The 17,216-nt window shown below is 29.7% G+C and overlaps 2 protein-coding genes and 1 long non-coding RNA gene across 3 annotated transcripts in view; 1 reads left to right on the top strand and 2 right to left on the bottom strand.

Annotated features, from left to right (window-relative positions):
• ChAT (Choline acetyltransferase) overlaps nt 1-16,708 on the bottom strand; it is a 72,160-nt gene extending 55,452 nt beyond the window's left edge. The window contains exon 1 of the mRNA XM_015326070.2: nt 16,573-16,708. The gene's annotated coding sequence lies outside the window, so the exon portion shown is untranslated. The remainder of the gene's footprint in view (nt 1-16,572) is intronic.
• VAChT (Vesicular acetylcholine transporter) lies at nt 5,837-16,713 on the bottom strand. Its single transcript, XM_015326069.2, has 2 exons — nt 16,573-16,713; nt 5,837-12,833 (listed from the first exon to the last, which is right to left on the bottom strand). The coding sequence occupies exon 2, from the start codon at nt 12,416-12,418 to the stop codon at nt 10,580-10,582; it is 1,839 nt and encodes a 612-aa protein (XP_015181555.1). The 5' UTR covers nt 12,419-12,833; nt 16,573-16,713; the 3' UTR covers nt 5,837-10,579.
• LOC149032685 (uncharacterized) lies at nt 12,840-15,082 on the top strand. Its single transcript, XR_016176417.1, has 2 exons — nt 12,840-14,446; nt 14,528-15,082. It is a non-coding gene; the product is annotated as an uncharacterized LOC149032685 (long non-coding RNA).
• Nucleotides 16,714-17,216: the final 503 nt, after the last annotated feature.

A 17,216-nucleotide genomic window follows, 5' to 3' on the forward strand; every position in this document is an offset into this window, starting at 1 on the left:
CCCCCCTCTTCCCTTACATCCCTTTCCTCATCTTCTCTTTTCTTCTCAAACTCGACCACTATACACGACCACAGTGGTATAGTCATCGTCACCACCGTAGGACTACACTCTTCTTCTATTCCTCTTATTCATCCCTCTACCGTCGTCTTCTATACCCTTCTGGGCCCTTCTCACCCTTTTGATTGTTAGAGGGTGGCTATTCTGTACTCTAAGTCCGACCAAAGACAGATAGAGCACGTGAATTCAAGATGATACTTATACGTCTACATCTTTAGTCTCTTTATTCTTATTATACTATATATATATATATTTCTACAAAATTTTAAATTATTAAATTTATAAACTATATTATTATTAATAAAATATAATAAATTTATAAATATGTTATTATTAAAGAATATTATATTATTATTAAAATTTATAAAATATTTTTATTGGTATATATATACAAATATTTAATAACGAGTATAATTATGCATGAATAAATAATTCGTACACAGATCATCGTTTGAAATATTTTAATTCTTTGAAAATGTATTCAAGAAGAAAAATATTTATGAAGATTATATTAAAATAAATTGTGCGTATATATATATATATATATATTTAAATAAAATATATATATATATATATATACCAATAAAAATATAATACAGGGATATATTTTCTTTTTAGCCTTCCTAAAAATTTTCTTTCTAGTTCAGTTAAATACAAAACACGTTCGAATTACTGGCAAGAAAACAGCGTAATTTTTTATACGTAATATTGGTTTTTATTGTACGTACAAATGTAAAGAAGTATGTAGTAAATAAAAAGAGTGAGTTAGTATGTGTATGAGAGAGAGAGAGCGAGAGAAAGAGAGAGAAAGAAAATAAAAACATCTTAAGCAAGAACGTAAACATTGGAATAAGAATTTTATTAACGTATCTTCGACCAAACTCAAGAACGTAAACAGTCGTCTAATGTTCTTAGTTTTTCAAGGATAAACAAAACATCCGTGTTATCAGTTCTAAAGGAGACTTCGTAGTGTGAACACTTTTGAAAATCGTTTAATATATTACGCATCGTATAAGTTTAATTATAAAACATTCAGAAAAATAATTTGATAATTAAAGAAACGCGTGCTTTCGTTATCGGACGATATCTTTTCTTATTTTTAATCGTTTCAACGTTATCGCTTTATTTGTCTTATAATTGATGTATAAATAATTGGCGTGATTATATAAGTAAGAAAGTGTAGACATCGTTTAAATTATTTTTGGTGTAGTGTGTGTGTGTGTAACAGTGTAAACTTATTAATTTATTGAAGATTATTAATAAGAAGATTTAGTTGAATAATTTTGGTGGATTATCGAATGTAACAATCTCCTCGTGGTGTGAGATCTAGGCTAACATTACTTGCGATTTAAGGATTTACACAAGGAAATATTGTAATGTAAGTACTACTGCATTAATAGTTGTATATTTCAGTGTTTTTATTTTTATTTTATCAAATTTATTTCAAGATTATGTGCGTGTTGTACTTAATTACGTAATACAAGTTAGATATTAGATTATTAAATAATTGTTTAAATATAAATGCACTGAATGTCAGGTTTAAAAATCAATTCTATCTATTTTATTTTTTATTTACTTATTCTATCTATTTAATTAATTATTTTTCATTATAGTATATACACGACAAACAATAGATCCTAAACAAATTCGTTATAGACATATATACCATTCCTTTTTCTTATTCTTATTATTTACGTTGAACACCCACTGTCACATTTTTGCTATCATCATACGATCCCTTATTTCTTTCTCACCCATACCCATGCAGTATGGACACAAAAGTGTGGTCTTTCTTCTCTCTCTTCCTTCACCTACCCCTCTTTTTCCAACTCCCCTTTTTTCTCTTCGTATCTCTAGGCCATAAGAGTTATACAAGGTATTAACGCGAAAACAGATGTAGGCGTGGAAAGGAACCCGTTTCTAGGCCTTGCTCACCCTTCTTGTGTTGCGACAATTTGTCACGCCAAGTCGAGCCACCGTTTTCAGAACACACATATACACATACATTTGTATACATATATGTACCGATAAACTCTTATTCGATAAATCATGCGATAGACGAACGAACATTATCGATGTTTATATACGTGTATGTATATATATAATTTTATACCTTTCAACATTTCAAATCTATCTTTCTTCGATAAATCGATATATCCTAAAGGACATACATGCGAAGGTATACTCTTTCATAAAGGGATTGATAACTATTAAGCGGAAAATACGATAAGGGTGTAAAATACTTTTTTTTTGGTCGATTACCGTATTGAAATTTTTGGTCGTTGGAAAATATATTTCCTTGATAAATGATCGATACGTTTATTTTATTTCTTTTACTATTTGTCTTTATTTTTATTTATTGATTATATTATATTTTATATTATATTTTATTTATTAATTTTATTGTTATTCGTGTGTTGATTTTTATTGTTTTGTTATTTTGTTTTATTTTTACGTTAACTTGATAATTAATGACAAAAAAGTTTAGGATAATGTAATTAAAATTATTTTTACGTATTTTCTAAATTTGTATTTTTTTTTTCATTCATTTATCAGATTTTATTTGCACCTATATTTAATTCCTTTCTTATTTTACATTTAATGGTAACAATTTAATTCTCATGTTCAAACGGTTTAAATGTTCACTTTCTTAGATCATCGTTGAATCTATTTTTTTTTTTTTTTAAATATAACATTTTAAAAATATGTATTCTCAATTTGTAGTCAAATAAATAATTCTTTTATTGTTTTTAAATTTTCCATTCAAAAATGAGAAGTTAATTAAAAGTTTAAAAAGAATTTCATCTCTTAGTTTGAAAGATTATTTTCTTAGATCATTGTTAGATAATTTAAGTCTTTTTATGAGATAAGAATTTAATGGGGTGGGGGGAAGAGGAAGGAGATAAAATAGTCCGGTGTGAAGATTAAACGAGCCGACAAATCAGATTCACAAGATGCCGGACATTGCAAAGGTACGACATCACGCCGGAGGTGGTCCAAGAAGAAGCTTACACAACTCGATTAGATCCTAACTCCTTGCCCTTTTCCTTGCCCTTCTTCTCACTCTTTCTCAACTTCCTATTCCTATTTCTCCCTTTTCGTATTCCTTATCAGTCAGCTGGCTGGCTGGCTGGCTGGCTGGCTGATTTCGACCCTTCGAAATTGGCCAGGCACGATTAATTGACGACATTCCCTTTTCTTTCTACCAAAATAGCCTAATTTACTTTTTCCACGTTAATTCGAATCGACAGATTTGACAGAATTCACACTTCATGTGATGACACCTTTATTTCTCTTCATTTTTTCCAATTTTCGCTAACATCGTCAACAAGATCAAAGATTAAAATACCTGTACGAATTGTAGGAATTGAATTAACAGTTTTGAAGAATATTTGAATTTTTATTAATTGTTCAGTTGTATTTGACAAAATTAAATTAAGTTTATTGTACTTGGTAGTACAATAGATAAAAGATTAAAGTAGAAAATAATTCAGAAATTAGATCAACATTTTTTAGAATTAGAATTTAAATGTCCAGTTGAATTTAACAGAATTGATTAAAGTTTATAAAATTAATATTCTATGAGATTAATTTGTCTTCTTCATTCTTCCACTTTAATGAACTTCATCATAGAAGAAAATTACAACGAACACGAAATTCAAGAATTAAATTAACATTTTCTTGAGAATTAAATTTTAGAAGTCGAGTAGAATTTGTCATTGGGATAAAAAAAGAAGAAAGAAAAAAAAAGGTTATAGAGGGGTTGTGCGAGTATAGTGAAGAATACATGAAAAAAAAGGCTAGCAAGACGAAGGGTATACACTTGATAGGTAGGCAAGAAGAAAAACACATTAATTGAACTATGGGGTGTGTGTAGACTTCTCGCTGTTGTTAAAGATCGATGAGCCGTATAATCGGATTTTCGGATTAACGCCACTTTTACTGCGTAAGATAGCAGATATACTAGATATTTTTAGATCTTATTCTCTTGCGTCGATTTTAGATTAAAAAAAAAAAAAATAAATAAACAGGTTTGATGAAATCTTTTGTAAGGTTTATCGTTTATTACGTTTATTAAAAAACTAATTTTCTCTTTATAATACCCTTGAAAGTTTGATTAAAAATTCACATAATTTCTTATATATATATATATATAATTAGAGAAAAATAGTTGTAATATTTAATTTAATATTTCTTTGAATAATATTAGATAATATTTCTTACCTCTCTTATCAATATTATTTGTATTTCACATTTTTCTCTTTTTTTTTCAAATTTTAATTTTAACAACAACATAATTAAAAATATTATTAATCATTCTAGACAAATATAATATAAATATTTTCTTTATACAGGTATCAAAATCAATATTTGAATAAAATACTTTGATCTAAAATCGACAATTATATTAGAATACTTTGTATTGTCAAGTACAGTAATGAGAATGTCAAGAGTGTCCTAGAAATGGTTGTTAATCATCCAGATAAAAAGAATAACGTTAGCCTATCAAAACTTTCGATCTGATTGCATGTTAAGGATCGATATCGTAATATAAAAGAAAGTAAGAGTGAGATAGAAATATGCACATACATATACATATAGAATAAAAATAGAAATAGAGAGAGAGAGAGAGAGAGAGAGAGAGAGACAGACAGACAGACAGAGTAGTATTGTCGTGTATTGTGTACTAGGGAGTTTCCAGGACACCCAGTCGAAAGGGACACCCCCCAACCATTCGCTCCCCATGTATAAACGTCCCTACCCTCTTAGCTGCGCCCTAATATAAATATTATTACATTTTGATGGGTTTAGGTTGACACTGGGACCCGCGGATAGTTCATTCTTTATCCATCTTCTTTTTTTTTTCTTTCTTTTTTTCTTTCTCTTTCTATCTTTCAACCCCTACCTCCCTCCCCCTCCATCTTTCTACTACCCCCTCTAATTTCTACTCTCTTTTTCATTAGACACGAATTCCTAACGACGCGTGCCATCATTGCGATAACCTTTCAAAGGTTTCAAACCCTCTCAATCCTTTTATTCCATTGCTCGCGTGTATTGTTTTTCTTTTTTTATTAATAATTTTATTTTATTTTATTTTTTTTTTAATTTTCGTATCCATATAGATACACGAGTTATTTTAAATTGGAATAAATTATTGTTATCTGAAGTATTTTAATTCATTAAAATTGAATATTTTTTCTTCTTCTTTTCTTTTTATTTCTTTGTTTGTTTTTTATAATTTATAACTTTTCATGTTAATACTTTCAATCATTTTAATCGTTTGCTCATAGTTTATACATATATATATATATATATATATATATATATATATATAGATTCTTTTTTGTTTAATATTAGAAATTTGTTATGTAAGATTTATTTTTAATTATTATTAAAAAGGAAAGAGTATTCTTGAGATTAAAATTAAAATTATTAACTACTAGTATTTATTTAGTAGCATTTATATTTAATAAATTATTTACTATTTTAGTAAAATAATTTACTAAATTATTTTAACATATTTTAATTCTATTATAATGAAATATAAAAAAAACAAATGTTGACCATAATATTAACACACAAGATTTTCGTGTTTATTAACAAAAATTACGACTATAAAGGATTACATTGATGTTTCTTTTTGTATTTATTTTTCTATTTTGATAATTGCTATAATTAAACAAAAAGAAAATTAAAATAATAAAAAAAAACCTTAATAGTTGTAAATATATTTTATAGAGGGATGATATATTATGAAATTATTATAATAGACGTGATATTCTTCGGTAACAATGACATCTTTAATAACCAATTCAACAACATTACAGTGTCATAAGTTTCAATTATTACATACGCAATTCGATACTTGGTTTTGTATTTTTTTTTCTTTTTTTTTTTTGCTTTTTCGTTTTGAGTTTTTTTTATTCTTAAATATACATACATACATGTCTCTGTCGCAAGTGTATTTTTATGTATACGTATATATATATATATATATATATATATATGTATATGGCTGTTTGTGTTTGTGTAATGAATCTCTCTCGTGTTTAATTGTTTGTTTAGATTTTTTCTTACTGCACATTCATCTCTTATGTGTCTTTATATGTATATGTGTGTGTGTGTGTGTGTGTTTTAGCAATCGATGTGTTGTTTTTCTATTTTTATTATTTATTTGTGTGAACATTTGTCCTTCGAATTGTTTTAACATTATAATAGAGAGAGAGTTGTTAATACGAACGAATTAACTAATTAAAAATTTGTTGCTCATTTTAGTTTATTTCTTCCTACCGTTTCTTTTCACATTTGTTTTATTATTTCGTTTTATTGCAAATTTCTATTACTCATTGTAAGATAATGTTATTTAAATCACATTGTACGATCGTGTATGTTCGATTTAATTTCATTCATTTGTGCACGTATTAAATTTATTTAACGTGCGTGTGCATAAATGTATATATATATATAATGTGTGTATGTATATGTATGTGTTAGTGTGTGAATTGTACATAACACACGCGTATCTTTTATTCTTCTTTTTTTCTTTTTTTTTTTTTTTAGAGAATTCTAATATATGCACGCGTTCTTTCGATTAATATCAATGCCTTATTTTTATTTTTTATTTATTATTGTTTATCCTTCTTTGTTCTTTATTTTATTATATTTTTTTTCTTTAAATAAAAAAAAACTTATAGACGATATGTAACATTTTTAATTAATAGATATGTTTTAAACTTTTTACCCGCTGACGGATTAACAAACGATTCGTTAACAACAAATTGGAAAGCATCAAAATTAGGATAATAATAAGGGAAAATTCTATAATTAAATAAATTAATTAATTACATATATATATATTTAGTAACAAGTTTTAAACATTCTATGCAAAGTTTTAAAGTGAACAAGCTTTTGAAAACAAAAACGAAAAATAATTATCATGCACCTTGGTTCGATTATATATCTATGTATATATATATTTTTTTTTTTGGGTTATTTTCCTCTTTTCATTTTTCCATGAATTTTGTGAAAATGTTAGACGATTGAACCTATATTTATATTCATATAATACACAAGTAGGCAAAGTATTGTATTTGATACGCGAGATTCGTTATGTTTTTTATTTTTTATTTTTTTTTAACTTTTTCTTATTTTCTTTTATTTTATTTATTTATTTCATCTTGTAATTATTATTTTTTCTTTCTTTTCTTGTCAATTCGTGTCACTCTTTAGCAATAATCTCATTCACACTCACACGCGTTTACGATATTACGTATCTCGATATATTTTTTGTATATAGTGTATATATATATATATGTTTATGTATATGTATATTATATTTACAAGAGATAAAAGAGAAGCTACGAATAACTTCTTATTATTAATATTAATAATAATAATAATAATAATAATAATAATAATAATAATAATAATAATAATAATAATGATAATAATAATAATAATTATTATTATTATTATATTATGCAATATGCATCATTGTTCGAATTTGAAAGCTTTATTTTATTTTGTTTTATATTTATTTGTTTGTTTGTTGAATAAATTTTGTTCATCATACTATTATAACGACGAAATGAGAATAAGACAATAAAAATTTATATACTTTCAATTCGTGAACACCCGATACACGATAAAAATTGTTGGATTAGATTTTTGTTGTATAATTTTTGTAAACAAATTAATATCATAATAACTATAAGATTAATACAAAATTGGATAGAGAAAGAAGAATATTTGTTCTTTTTTTTTCTTCTTGATTTTTCATATTTTTAAACTAACGTCGATGATCATCGCGATCGTACGTCACATCGAAAGCGCGTTTAGTATGTGATTATCAATAATATTTATATATATATATATTATTTTGTTAATAAATAATCTTCGTTTAACGAAGAGTGGATAGATTTTTTTAAATTTATTTTTATTACAAAGTTTCCCGCACGTATTTTATAAACTAATTATTTATGATATGATATATGATATATGTATATGTATATATTATGTATATACATACATATATTTATTTATTTATTTATTTATGTATATAGAGAGACATCGTACATAGATAAATATGTACGTCTAATTATTGTTATAAGTGATATCTAAATAAATTTGAGAACATTTTCGATAAGAAAAAATTGTAATTTCGATTGAAAATATTAGATATGTTTAGATTTTTTTGTTATAATATCTTTTTCCTAGTATTGCAACCTTTCGTTAGAGTAGAAGTTTCGCAAAGTACCTAATTAAAGTTCGCATATTTATTTTAACTCTCTATAATGAAAATGATTGTAAAGATTGAAAAATAATTTACAAAGTAAAACATATTGATTTTTTTTAAATAAATTATTTTACTCTTTATACAAAACAAATGGACTTTTATATGAATATAAAATATATTTAAGATTCTATTTAAATAATAAAATTATTGCGTGTCCTCAAATATACAAAAAAAAAAAAAAAAATTATACAACCCTATACTTATTAAATAATTTTAAAAAAAGCATACTAACAAAAGTTTAATTAAATTATTTTTAAAAAATATTGATCTATACTTTTGAAATATTTCAATTAAAAATGTATGTATATGATATTATAGAAAGTTAAAACCATAGATAAGAATAATACTCCGTCACCTTGATAAAAAGAACAGTTTAATTCTCAGAGACATTTTTTTTTATTTCGAAACGATGTCTCTTTATCCTAATTAATTAATTATTTATAATACCTAATATTAAAGCCTTAATATAGATATATAGATCTCTCTTCCACTCTCTCTCTCTCTCTCTCTCTCTCTTTCTTTCTTTATTTCTTAACTAATGATATGATATTTCAATTCAGCAATGATAACGTTTTAAATGATACATTAGTATTAAAAACTAAAAAATTTGCCTAACTTGGCAATCCGTTAAAGAAGGTCCTTGCTGAGTGGAAGCCTTCAATACTCGGATATCTCCTTCTCTTTTTATTCATTCATACTGTATAGACGTAATTACTATCATTCTCTCTTTTCTCTCTCTCTCTCTCTCTCTCTTTCTCTTACGTTTTTTTCGTTCATTCTCACGTACTATATCTTTCATTTTCTATCGTAATTTATTATATACTTGTGTGTTTCCTCGATTATTTATAACACGATTCTTAGCACCAACTTTTTTCTTCGAACAATTTTTGTCTCTTTTCTTTTTTTTGTCTCTTTTCATATGTATTTTTTTTTCCTTCCTTTATTTTTTTTTTTTTTTTTTAATTATTATTATCAATATCTTTGTTAATCCTTCTTTATAATTCATAATTTGGTTCCTTGGTGATCGTATATGGTACTAATGATAATTATGATAATGATGATAATGATTATGGTGGTATAATGGTGGTGGCATTGTTGTTGTTGTGTTGTAGTAATTTTTTTGTTATTAGTTTAAATAACATTCACAGGAACGTTAATCTCGTTTCTTGTATTTTTTACGTAATTTTGTTGATTTTTTTTAATGGTACGAATCCTTTTCATCCTTATCTTTCTCTCTTTTTCTTTGGTTTCTTCTTCTTTTTTTAACCTGGTACACGTATCTCATAATTTACATTACTTTTTGTTTTTGTTAATTTCCTTTATGTTTTTTTTGTTTTATTTCTTTTTTCTTTTTTTTGAAGGGGATTTTCTTCTTTTGACTGACCATTCAGGACTAGGGTGAAAAGAGGGGAGGAGATATTTTGTTGCACAGGTTTTGAAGTATCATTTTAAATACTATTTTATTTTAAATTCAAATATTTATATTAGATAATTGATTAAATATGTAGAATTGTTATAATAGGATTATTTTTCTTTTTAGTTTTTTTTTGCAATGGTTTGATTAGATTTTTCGTTTTATTTAGAAAAAACACTTAATTCGTTGGAATATAATTTTCATATTACTGTTTGAGAGATTCGTTATGTATGTGTGTGTATGCATGTGTGTATTTTTATCTCATCATTTTCTTCAGAAATGATTTTCTTCAGTTTCTTGATTACAATTCTTATCGTAATGTTGTCAAACTGTTGTTGAAACATTAAAATGTTGTAATATACTTTAAATTGTGCGATTACTGTTTGAGAGATTCGTTTTGTGTGTGTATGTGTGTGTATGTGTGTGTATATGTATATGTGTAAACTTGTATGTTATAGCATTTTCTTCTTTTATCAAGGAATAAAATTATATGAAGCATTTTGAAAGTTAAAAAGAAAAAGAAAGAAAAGAAGAGAATTATACTTTCTGTATACCAATGGGGTTGAATCGATTGCAAAATGAAGAGTTGTCCCATCATTTTTTTTCTTCTTCTTCTTCTTCATCTTTATCTTCATCTTCATCTTCTTTATTTTCTTTGTTTATAACTGGAAGCCTATCTTTCGAAGACTAATCTCGAAAACTCGATGTCGATTAGGATTATCGATATAATACAGGAATATATAATATTTGATATTCAGTATTTGTTGAAATTTTCCATCACGTTGTTTTTAATTTTGTTAATTTATGGATGACTAAAACAATCCTTGCCTAAAAGGATTGCTGTCACTTGATGGTCTTTGTTGTTCAACAAGATCAGGTGGAGCTCTTCTAAATGGATTAACATCCGTTTGAGATCCTCGTTGTTCTTGTACATCCTGTTGTATGTAAGGTTGTTGTTGTTGTAACGGTGGTTGGGGCTGTTGCATTGGTTGTGGTTGGACATAACCAACTGGTTGAGCATAATTTAAGGGTCCTTGCGGCTGTTGTTGTGGTTGTTGTCCATACGTTGGTGGTGGTTGTTGTTCATAACCACTGGTTTGATTATAACCAGTTACGTTCTGACCATATACAATACTCTGATCGTATCCGGTATTTTGCATAGTCTGATAATTCGGATCATATGTTTGATCGATGTTAGTTTCCATGCGAGTTTGATTCAAATGATTACCAAATTCATTTGGTATAGGTCTTTGATCTTGAAGTACGTAAGTTTGGTATTCCTTGTCAGGTGGATCTTGCATAAGAACGTTAGCCTCGTCTTGTAACGGTTTGAAATCGTAGATATGTCTCAGATAATAGAGTACAGGTGCGTAAAGAAGATTGGAAAATGCTATTCCAATGTTGAGCGCAGTAAAACCGATAGCCTCAACAACACCACCAGCTATTATCGGACCAACCGCATACGCGACGCTGTAAGAAATATCAGCAATAGCATAAATGCTACCGTAAACCGACACATATCTAACATCCACAAGATATCCTAGGGTCGGTAATAATGCAGTATCGATTAGAGCAATGCCAAAACATATTCCACAAATAGGTATCATTAGGACCTTGTACGAGGTCGAGAATGGTATGATGAAACAACAGAGACCCTCGAGAGCTAGACCACCGGCTGCCATTAACCAAGTATGTTGGGGATACTGTTTGGCCATTTTGACGGTTATTATGACACCGATAACGTGAGGAAAAAATGCTGGTAACCATATCATACCCATTTTCCAATAATCGTGGGTTATATTGTGATCTTCCATCCAAAGTGAGATAGTTGGTTCCAAGAAGGCTAATGCTACGTTAGACATCATCAAAGCACCAGCACAAACTGCGATATAAGGATCCATCAATAATCGCCAAATCGGTATCGTAGGTTCACGTTCTCGATTTCTATCCTTCATTTGTTCCTTAAACGGTTTCATTACCAATAACAACATAAAACCATCGGCCAAACTGACGAAAGCCAATATCAAAAATGGCATTTCCTTACCGGCAAATTGATACAATGCACCACCGAACGGGGGTGCTACCAAACATCCAAAACTAATAAATGCCAAGGCTATTCCAAGTGCCTTCGAACGTTCGGATTCTTCTGTAAACCTATCAGCAATCATAGCAAGTCCAGACGTATCAGCGAACGCCGAACCAACTCCTTGTAAGCTTCTTGCAAAAAATAATACACCGTAGCTCCTGCCGCATGCGAATACAGCAGTTGACAAAAACATTATGCACAATCCTATCATCATTGGTATGTCGTAACCGATTTTATCAATCAATGCACCAGAAAACGGATTCACCATTAATTGGACAATAGCTTTAGACGCGAACAACACTCCCGTTGCCGAGTCCTGTCCGTGATGGACTGCAGGACTACTTGTTTCGTTACCCTCCTCACCATTATCTTCAAACCCACCAACGTATTTCAAATAATGCGGTATTATCGGTACTATCACCATATACAACATGTTATCCAACAACAATGCCACCGATACGATCACCAATACAAGCTTACGTTGAGCTTTCGGTTCTTGTAACTTCGTCCATACTATCTCTTTCAAGGCCCCAACTTCCATGTTGATTATCGGTATCGTCGTCATTGTGTTCTTCTTTTTTTTATTTCTTTTTTTTTCAAATTCAAATTATTCAAAAACTCTAATCCTCTACTGTTGTAGTTATGCCGATAATGATGATGATGATGACGACGATGATGATGGTGGTGTTGGTGGTGGTGGTGGTGGTGGTGGTGGCGGTAGTGGTGGTGGTGGTTGTGGTGGTGACAATTGTTGGTGATTATGGTGGTTGTTGTAGTGCATATGCGCTCGAAATTATTTCTTGTAACTAACGAGAGGAACTAATAATCCCTATCAGCATGTTAGAAGAAGAAGAAGAAGAAGGAGAAGAAGAAGAAGAAGACCTTGTTTGCTTGTTTGCTTGTTTTCTTACAATCAAGCGAGCGTGACGAGGAGATCGTCGCGATTGGGTCGATGCGCATCAGGCCGGGCCGGGGGTAACCTACAACAAATCACCGAGTTGATACGATTAAATACCGCGAAATTCTGATATACACACACATATATATATATATATATATATATATATATATATATATATATATATTTAAATATATGTGCATATACGTGCACATAAGATACGTCTAACATACACATATTTAAAAATGCATACACTTTTCAATTCAATTATATTCTAATATATTTTTCTTTTCCAATACTAACACATATACATATACATTTTCCATCAATTTTGTTTGAACTTTCTACATTGTATACTTTCTTTCTTTTTTATATCTTTTTTTTTACATATACATATATATTTATTGAGAGTTTCTATTGAAATAGTAATTAGGATTTAGCACATCGATACTCGATTATTACGATAATTACGAGTTGAAATTGTTTAAAAAAAAAAAAGAAATTTAAGGGGAGCCCTGACCCGGCCTGGTCAGCGCGCATTTAAACTTTTCCTCTTTTTATTTTTTTATCGTCTTACCCGACCCGACCATATGCGAGAATCCTCGTCATCGTAATAAAGAAGACACGAAAGAACCCTCGAAGCAAAGTTTTTGGGTTGATTTACGCACGCACATTTACCAATGGTTCGTAGTAAGAGTTAACACGACACCTCAACCCCGGGTGGGGGCTCCCCCTCAACTCTCTCTCTCTCTCTCACATTGTCTAGGTATCAGGTATCGTGTTACCGGAGATAAAAACACAGGAGTGAACCTGAACTGAAAACGGGGTCGACATCGTGTGGCTTTGTTAGAAGGGTCTACTACACCCCACTGTTAATTACTCTCGACCAATACTACCCCCTCTCTCTCTCTCTCTCTCACACACTCACTCACTCATTCTCATTCACTCTCTTTGTTTCTTTAAGAAGGAAAAAAAATCAATTTGACAAGAGGACGTAGATCTTATTGAAAGAAATATAATACACAAGTGTGAGAATGTGTCCAATTGTAATGAACAATTTGATCGTTAATCAAAATGCAAGCGATTATTATTAATAAATTATTATTATTAAATTATTATATATAAATACGTATTATAATGAAAAATATCTAAAATATCTAAAATATCAGGTTTTTATTAAGTATAGAATAATTTTTCGCAGTAGTATGAATAAACCATGAGCAAGACTATTTCAGTAGTTTATATAAATGACGGAGGAAACAATTTTCAGTAGTTTAATATGAAAGATCGAGATAAGTTAACATTAAAGTAGTTTGGGCAAAAGGTAATTAAAAACAAAATTTAGTGATAAAAACGAAAGAGGAGTGAGAATTTATTTTCAGTAGTTGAAATAAAAAAACCGATGGATTTTCAATATAAATAAAAATTCAATGAAACAAATTTGCAAACGGAATAATAATTCGTGAATTCCCATTGGATCGTTTTCAACGAATCATCGACGTGACGTAACACGCCCCTACCCCCACTCCTCTTTCCTTACAACGATTTCGAGCAACGTAAATTGGAAAGTATGAAGTAAGGTTAAACTGATCGAGTTGTCTGTCACAGTTAAAAAAAATATCCCAAGAGAACAGGAGAACGTTGAAATCACCGTTGATTACGTTTAATTGGAAGAAAGCTATAAGTGTGTGTCAGGTAATCGACAACGTTCTTCTATTCAACAAAGAAAACATCGGAAAGCATTGAAATTCTTACAAGAAAACATTGGCATTGCAGGTGTCGCCGAGTGAAATACCAACTAACTTTAACATTTGTCATCTTACGTCTAACAAATTCGGCCCTGGGTTATGTAACATCGACGGAATATATTTATCAGGTGTGTAATGTTAGCCCGAAGTGGACATTTAAGGTGACTAATGGGAAGAACAAAGGAAAGGACCTGAGTAACAAATATAATATTAATAATCAAATAACTTAATCAATTGGCAATATGTATATGTTAAATCTAAAAAGACGTTAGATACAGGAAAACAGAGGAATATTGAAATACTTGGGTGATAAAGATACTGTAAGATAAGGACCATAAGTGGAAGTGATGGAAATGTTGCACACGTCACGCTTTGCAATATAATTGTGAGTAAGGGCAGTTAAGGATGACTAACATAATGTCGAGTTATGAGACCTATATCATCCCTTTCCAGGGATACAATGGGACTATATAAACGAAACACACACAGTTAGTTAACTGTTCATCATTATTCCTCCGGAATAATCTCAAACGATTCTGATCATTCTTATCATCTTGTGATAGACGATATTCTTAGCAATCAATATCAAGAAGATATTTAAAAGCTTAAAATACCTCAACACTGTTACCCTATCCTGTTCAGAACAGAGTGACCGAGTAATTAAAGTTTTTATTCGAATATCGAACAATTTCACAATTTTGTAAGTACAATAATTTATTTAAAAAAATTAAGAATTTGAACGCCGGTACAATAATTTCATTCTTAACATATTATTTTAATCTTTACTTCCACCTAATTTTTTTCAATTAATAATCGTATTGAATTAGCATCCATCTCCTCATCCATAGAATCAGTTAATTAACCCATTATAAAGATTGTAAAACAAACCATTCTTGTCCGATTTTTTATTGATCGCATAATTAACATAAACGATCTAAGATAAGTCATCGTAGAGGAATAAAATTACGCTGAAAGATATTACGCCAATTGGTACAACAATTAAAGGCGTGCTCGTTACCTGAAACCCCCACCACTTTTTATTCCCAGACTGATCCATAAAGAACCCTTTTACCTTAACTTGTCCTATTTTCTATCATAGAAGACGAAACCCTGGCTAAATACGAGCCCCAAAAGAGTTCCTTTTCTCCCGAATCGATAGTTGTTGTAAAAAAAAATGTGAATATTAAACGAGAATCAATCATAAGAACCACTAAATCGTGTTTGTTGTTTAAAACAGAATTGGTAGGGAAACGGGAATTATTAAAATTCGATTACTTAGCACACCCATAATAAAATAGATGTCCAGAACCATGTTTAAAGTAAATAATTATCAGAGAGTAAGGTTCTGTGGCCAAAGGACACATTGGTGATTGCGTTACTAAAGAACGCGTGGTTCAACAGAGAAATCTGCCCCTTCCTTTCTAGAAGATCCCTATGCAAAAACTACCCTGGATCACCTTCCCCCGAGGTCACTTCAGCCGGCGAGGTAATTTGCGTCACCGACGATACCACCACATGCATCTATATACATATATATTTGTACATTCGCCCTTTCACCCTCCGACAGAAGTAACGGTAAATGTTAAAGAGCCCGAGCTAATCGTGCTCGATTGATTAACCGGCCCTAATTTTATCTCTAAAATTTTTTCACGTTATTAATCAGACCGATAACGAATAAAAGTTCATTTACCATTTATAATTTGCTATACTTTATATTAGTTTTTTTTTAATCATTATTTAATTCTTGAAAAAGCAAACGTAAGTTCCTAGGTTAAAGTCAATGAATGCAAAGTGGTTAAAAAGCAGGTTTAACAAATATTTCTTAATAACGTATTGTTCTTTTTAATACGTAACATTTATTGTGTATGTGTATAAAATATCGATCGGTAAAGTAGATCAGGTTAATAGTCCCAGAAATTATTGTTCGCGGTGACCCTCGTTTTATTAATTACGAAGGATAATTGTAACGAGAAAGGGGTTGATCTTGAAACCCCTTTTGCAGTGTGTTAGGAAATAAGGAAGGAAGGAAGGAAGGGATGAAGAGATGAGAAAATGAATAGTTAGTCTACTTACCAGAATGGGTAGCAAACCTCTGCCTGAGGGAATTGGCGAGTCGTTGGGGACCCGCCAAGGCTGGAAGTCCGGCGAACAGACCGCTCAAAGTCGCGGCGACGTCCGGTCGGTTTTCCTCCGTCGAGTCATTCACGGAGGACTCCTTGGCTCCTCGCGTCCCCGGGCCCTCCACCTTTTCAGTCGAATCGACAACCGAGCCTTTAAAAAAATAACAAGACAAATGCTTTTTTAAAATAAATATATATATTTAGGGTTTATTTATTTTTTTTTTATTTTTTGAAGTAAAAGATTACTTTTTATTTATTTTAATTTATTATTTTTAATTAATTAATTTTATATCTCACACAATTCACACTTCATATATATATATAACCATCTTAAGGTTGGTTATCGCAAAGCAGTAAAAAATGGATTATCCAATTTAATAAAAAAAAAAAATGAAAATGACCTTGAAATCTTTTCTACGTCTGCACCTACGTAAAAGAAATAGGTATCGCAATATGGCCACCACTCCTATGCTGTGCAAGTTTTGTACCAAAGGTTATTTTTCGTATTATTATTACAAATTACAGATTCTAAATGGAATAATATTATTGCCGCACCCTTTTATAATACGCGTATTGTAATTTTTATATTTTATATAA

Source organism: Polistes dominula, unplaced genomic scaffold (genome assembly GCF_049000335.1).
Source record: "Polistes dominula isolate Pdom_NZ unplaced genomic scaffold, Pdom_raw_medaka contig_73, whole genome shotgun sequence".
Taxonomy (NCBI): Eukaryota; Metazoa; Arthropoda; class Insecta; order Hymenoptera; family Vespidae; genus Polistes; species Polistes dominula.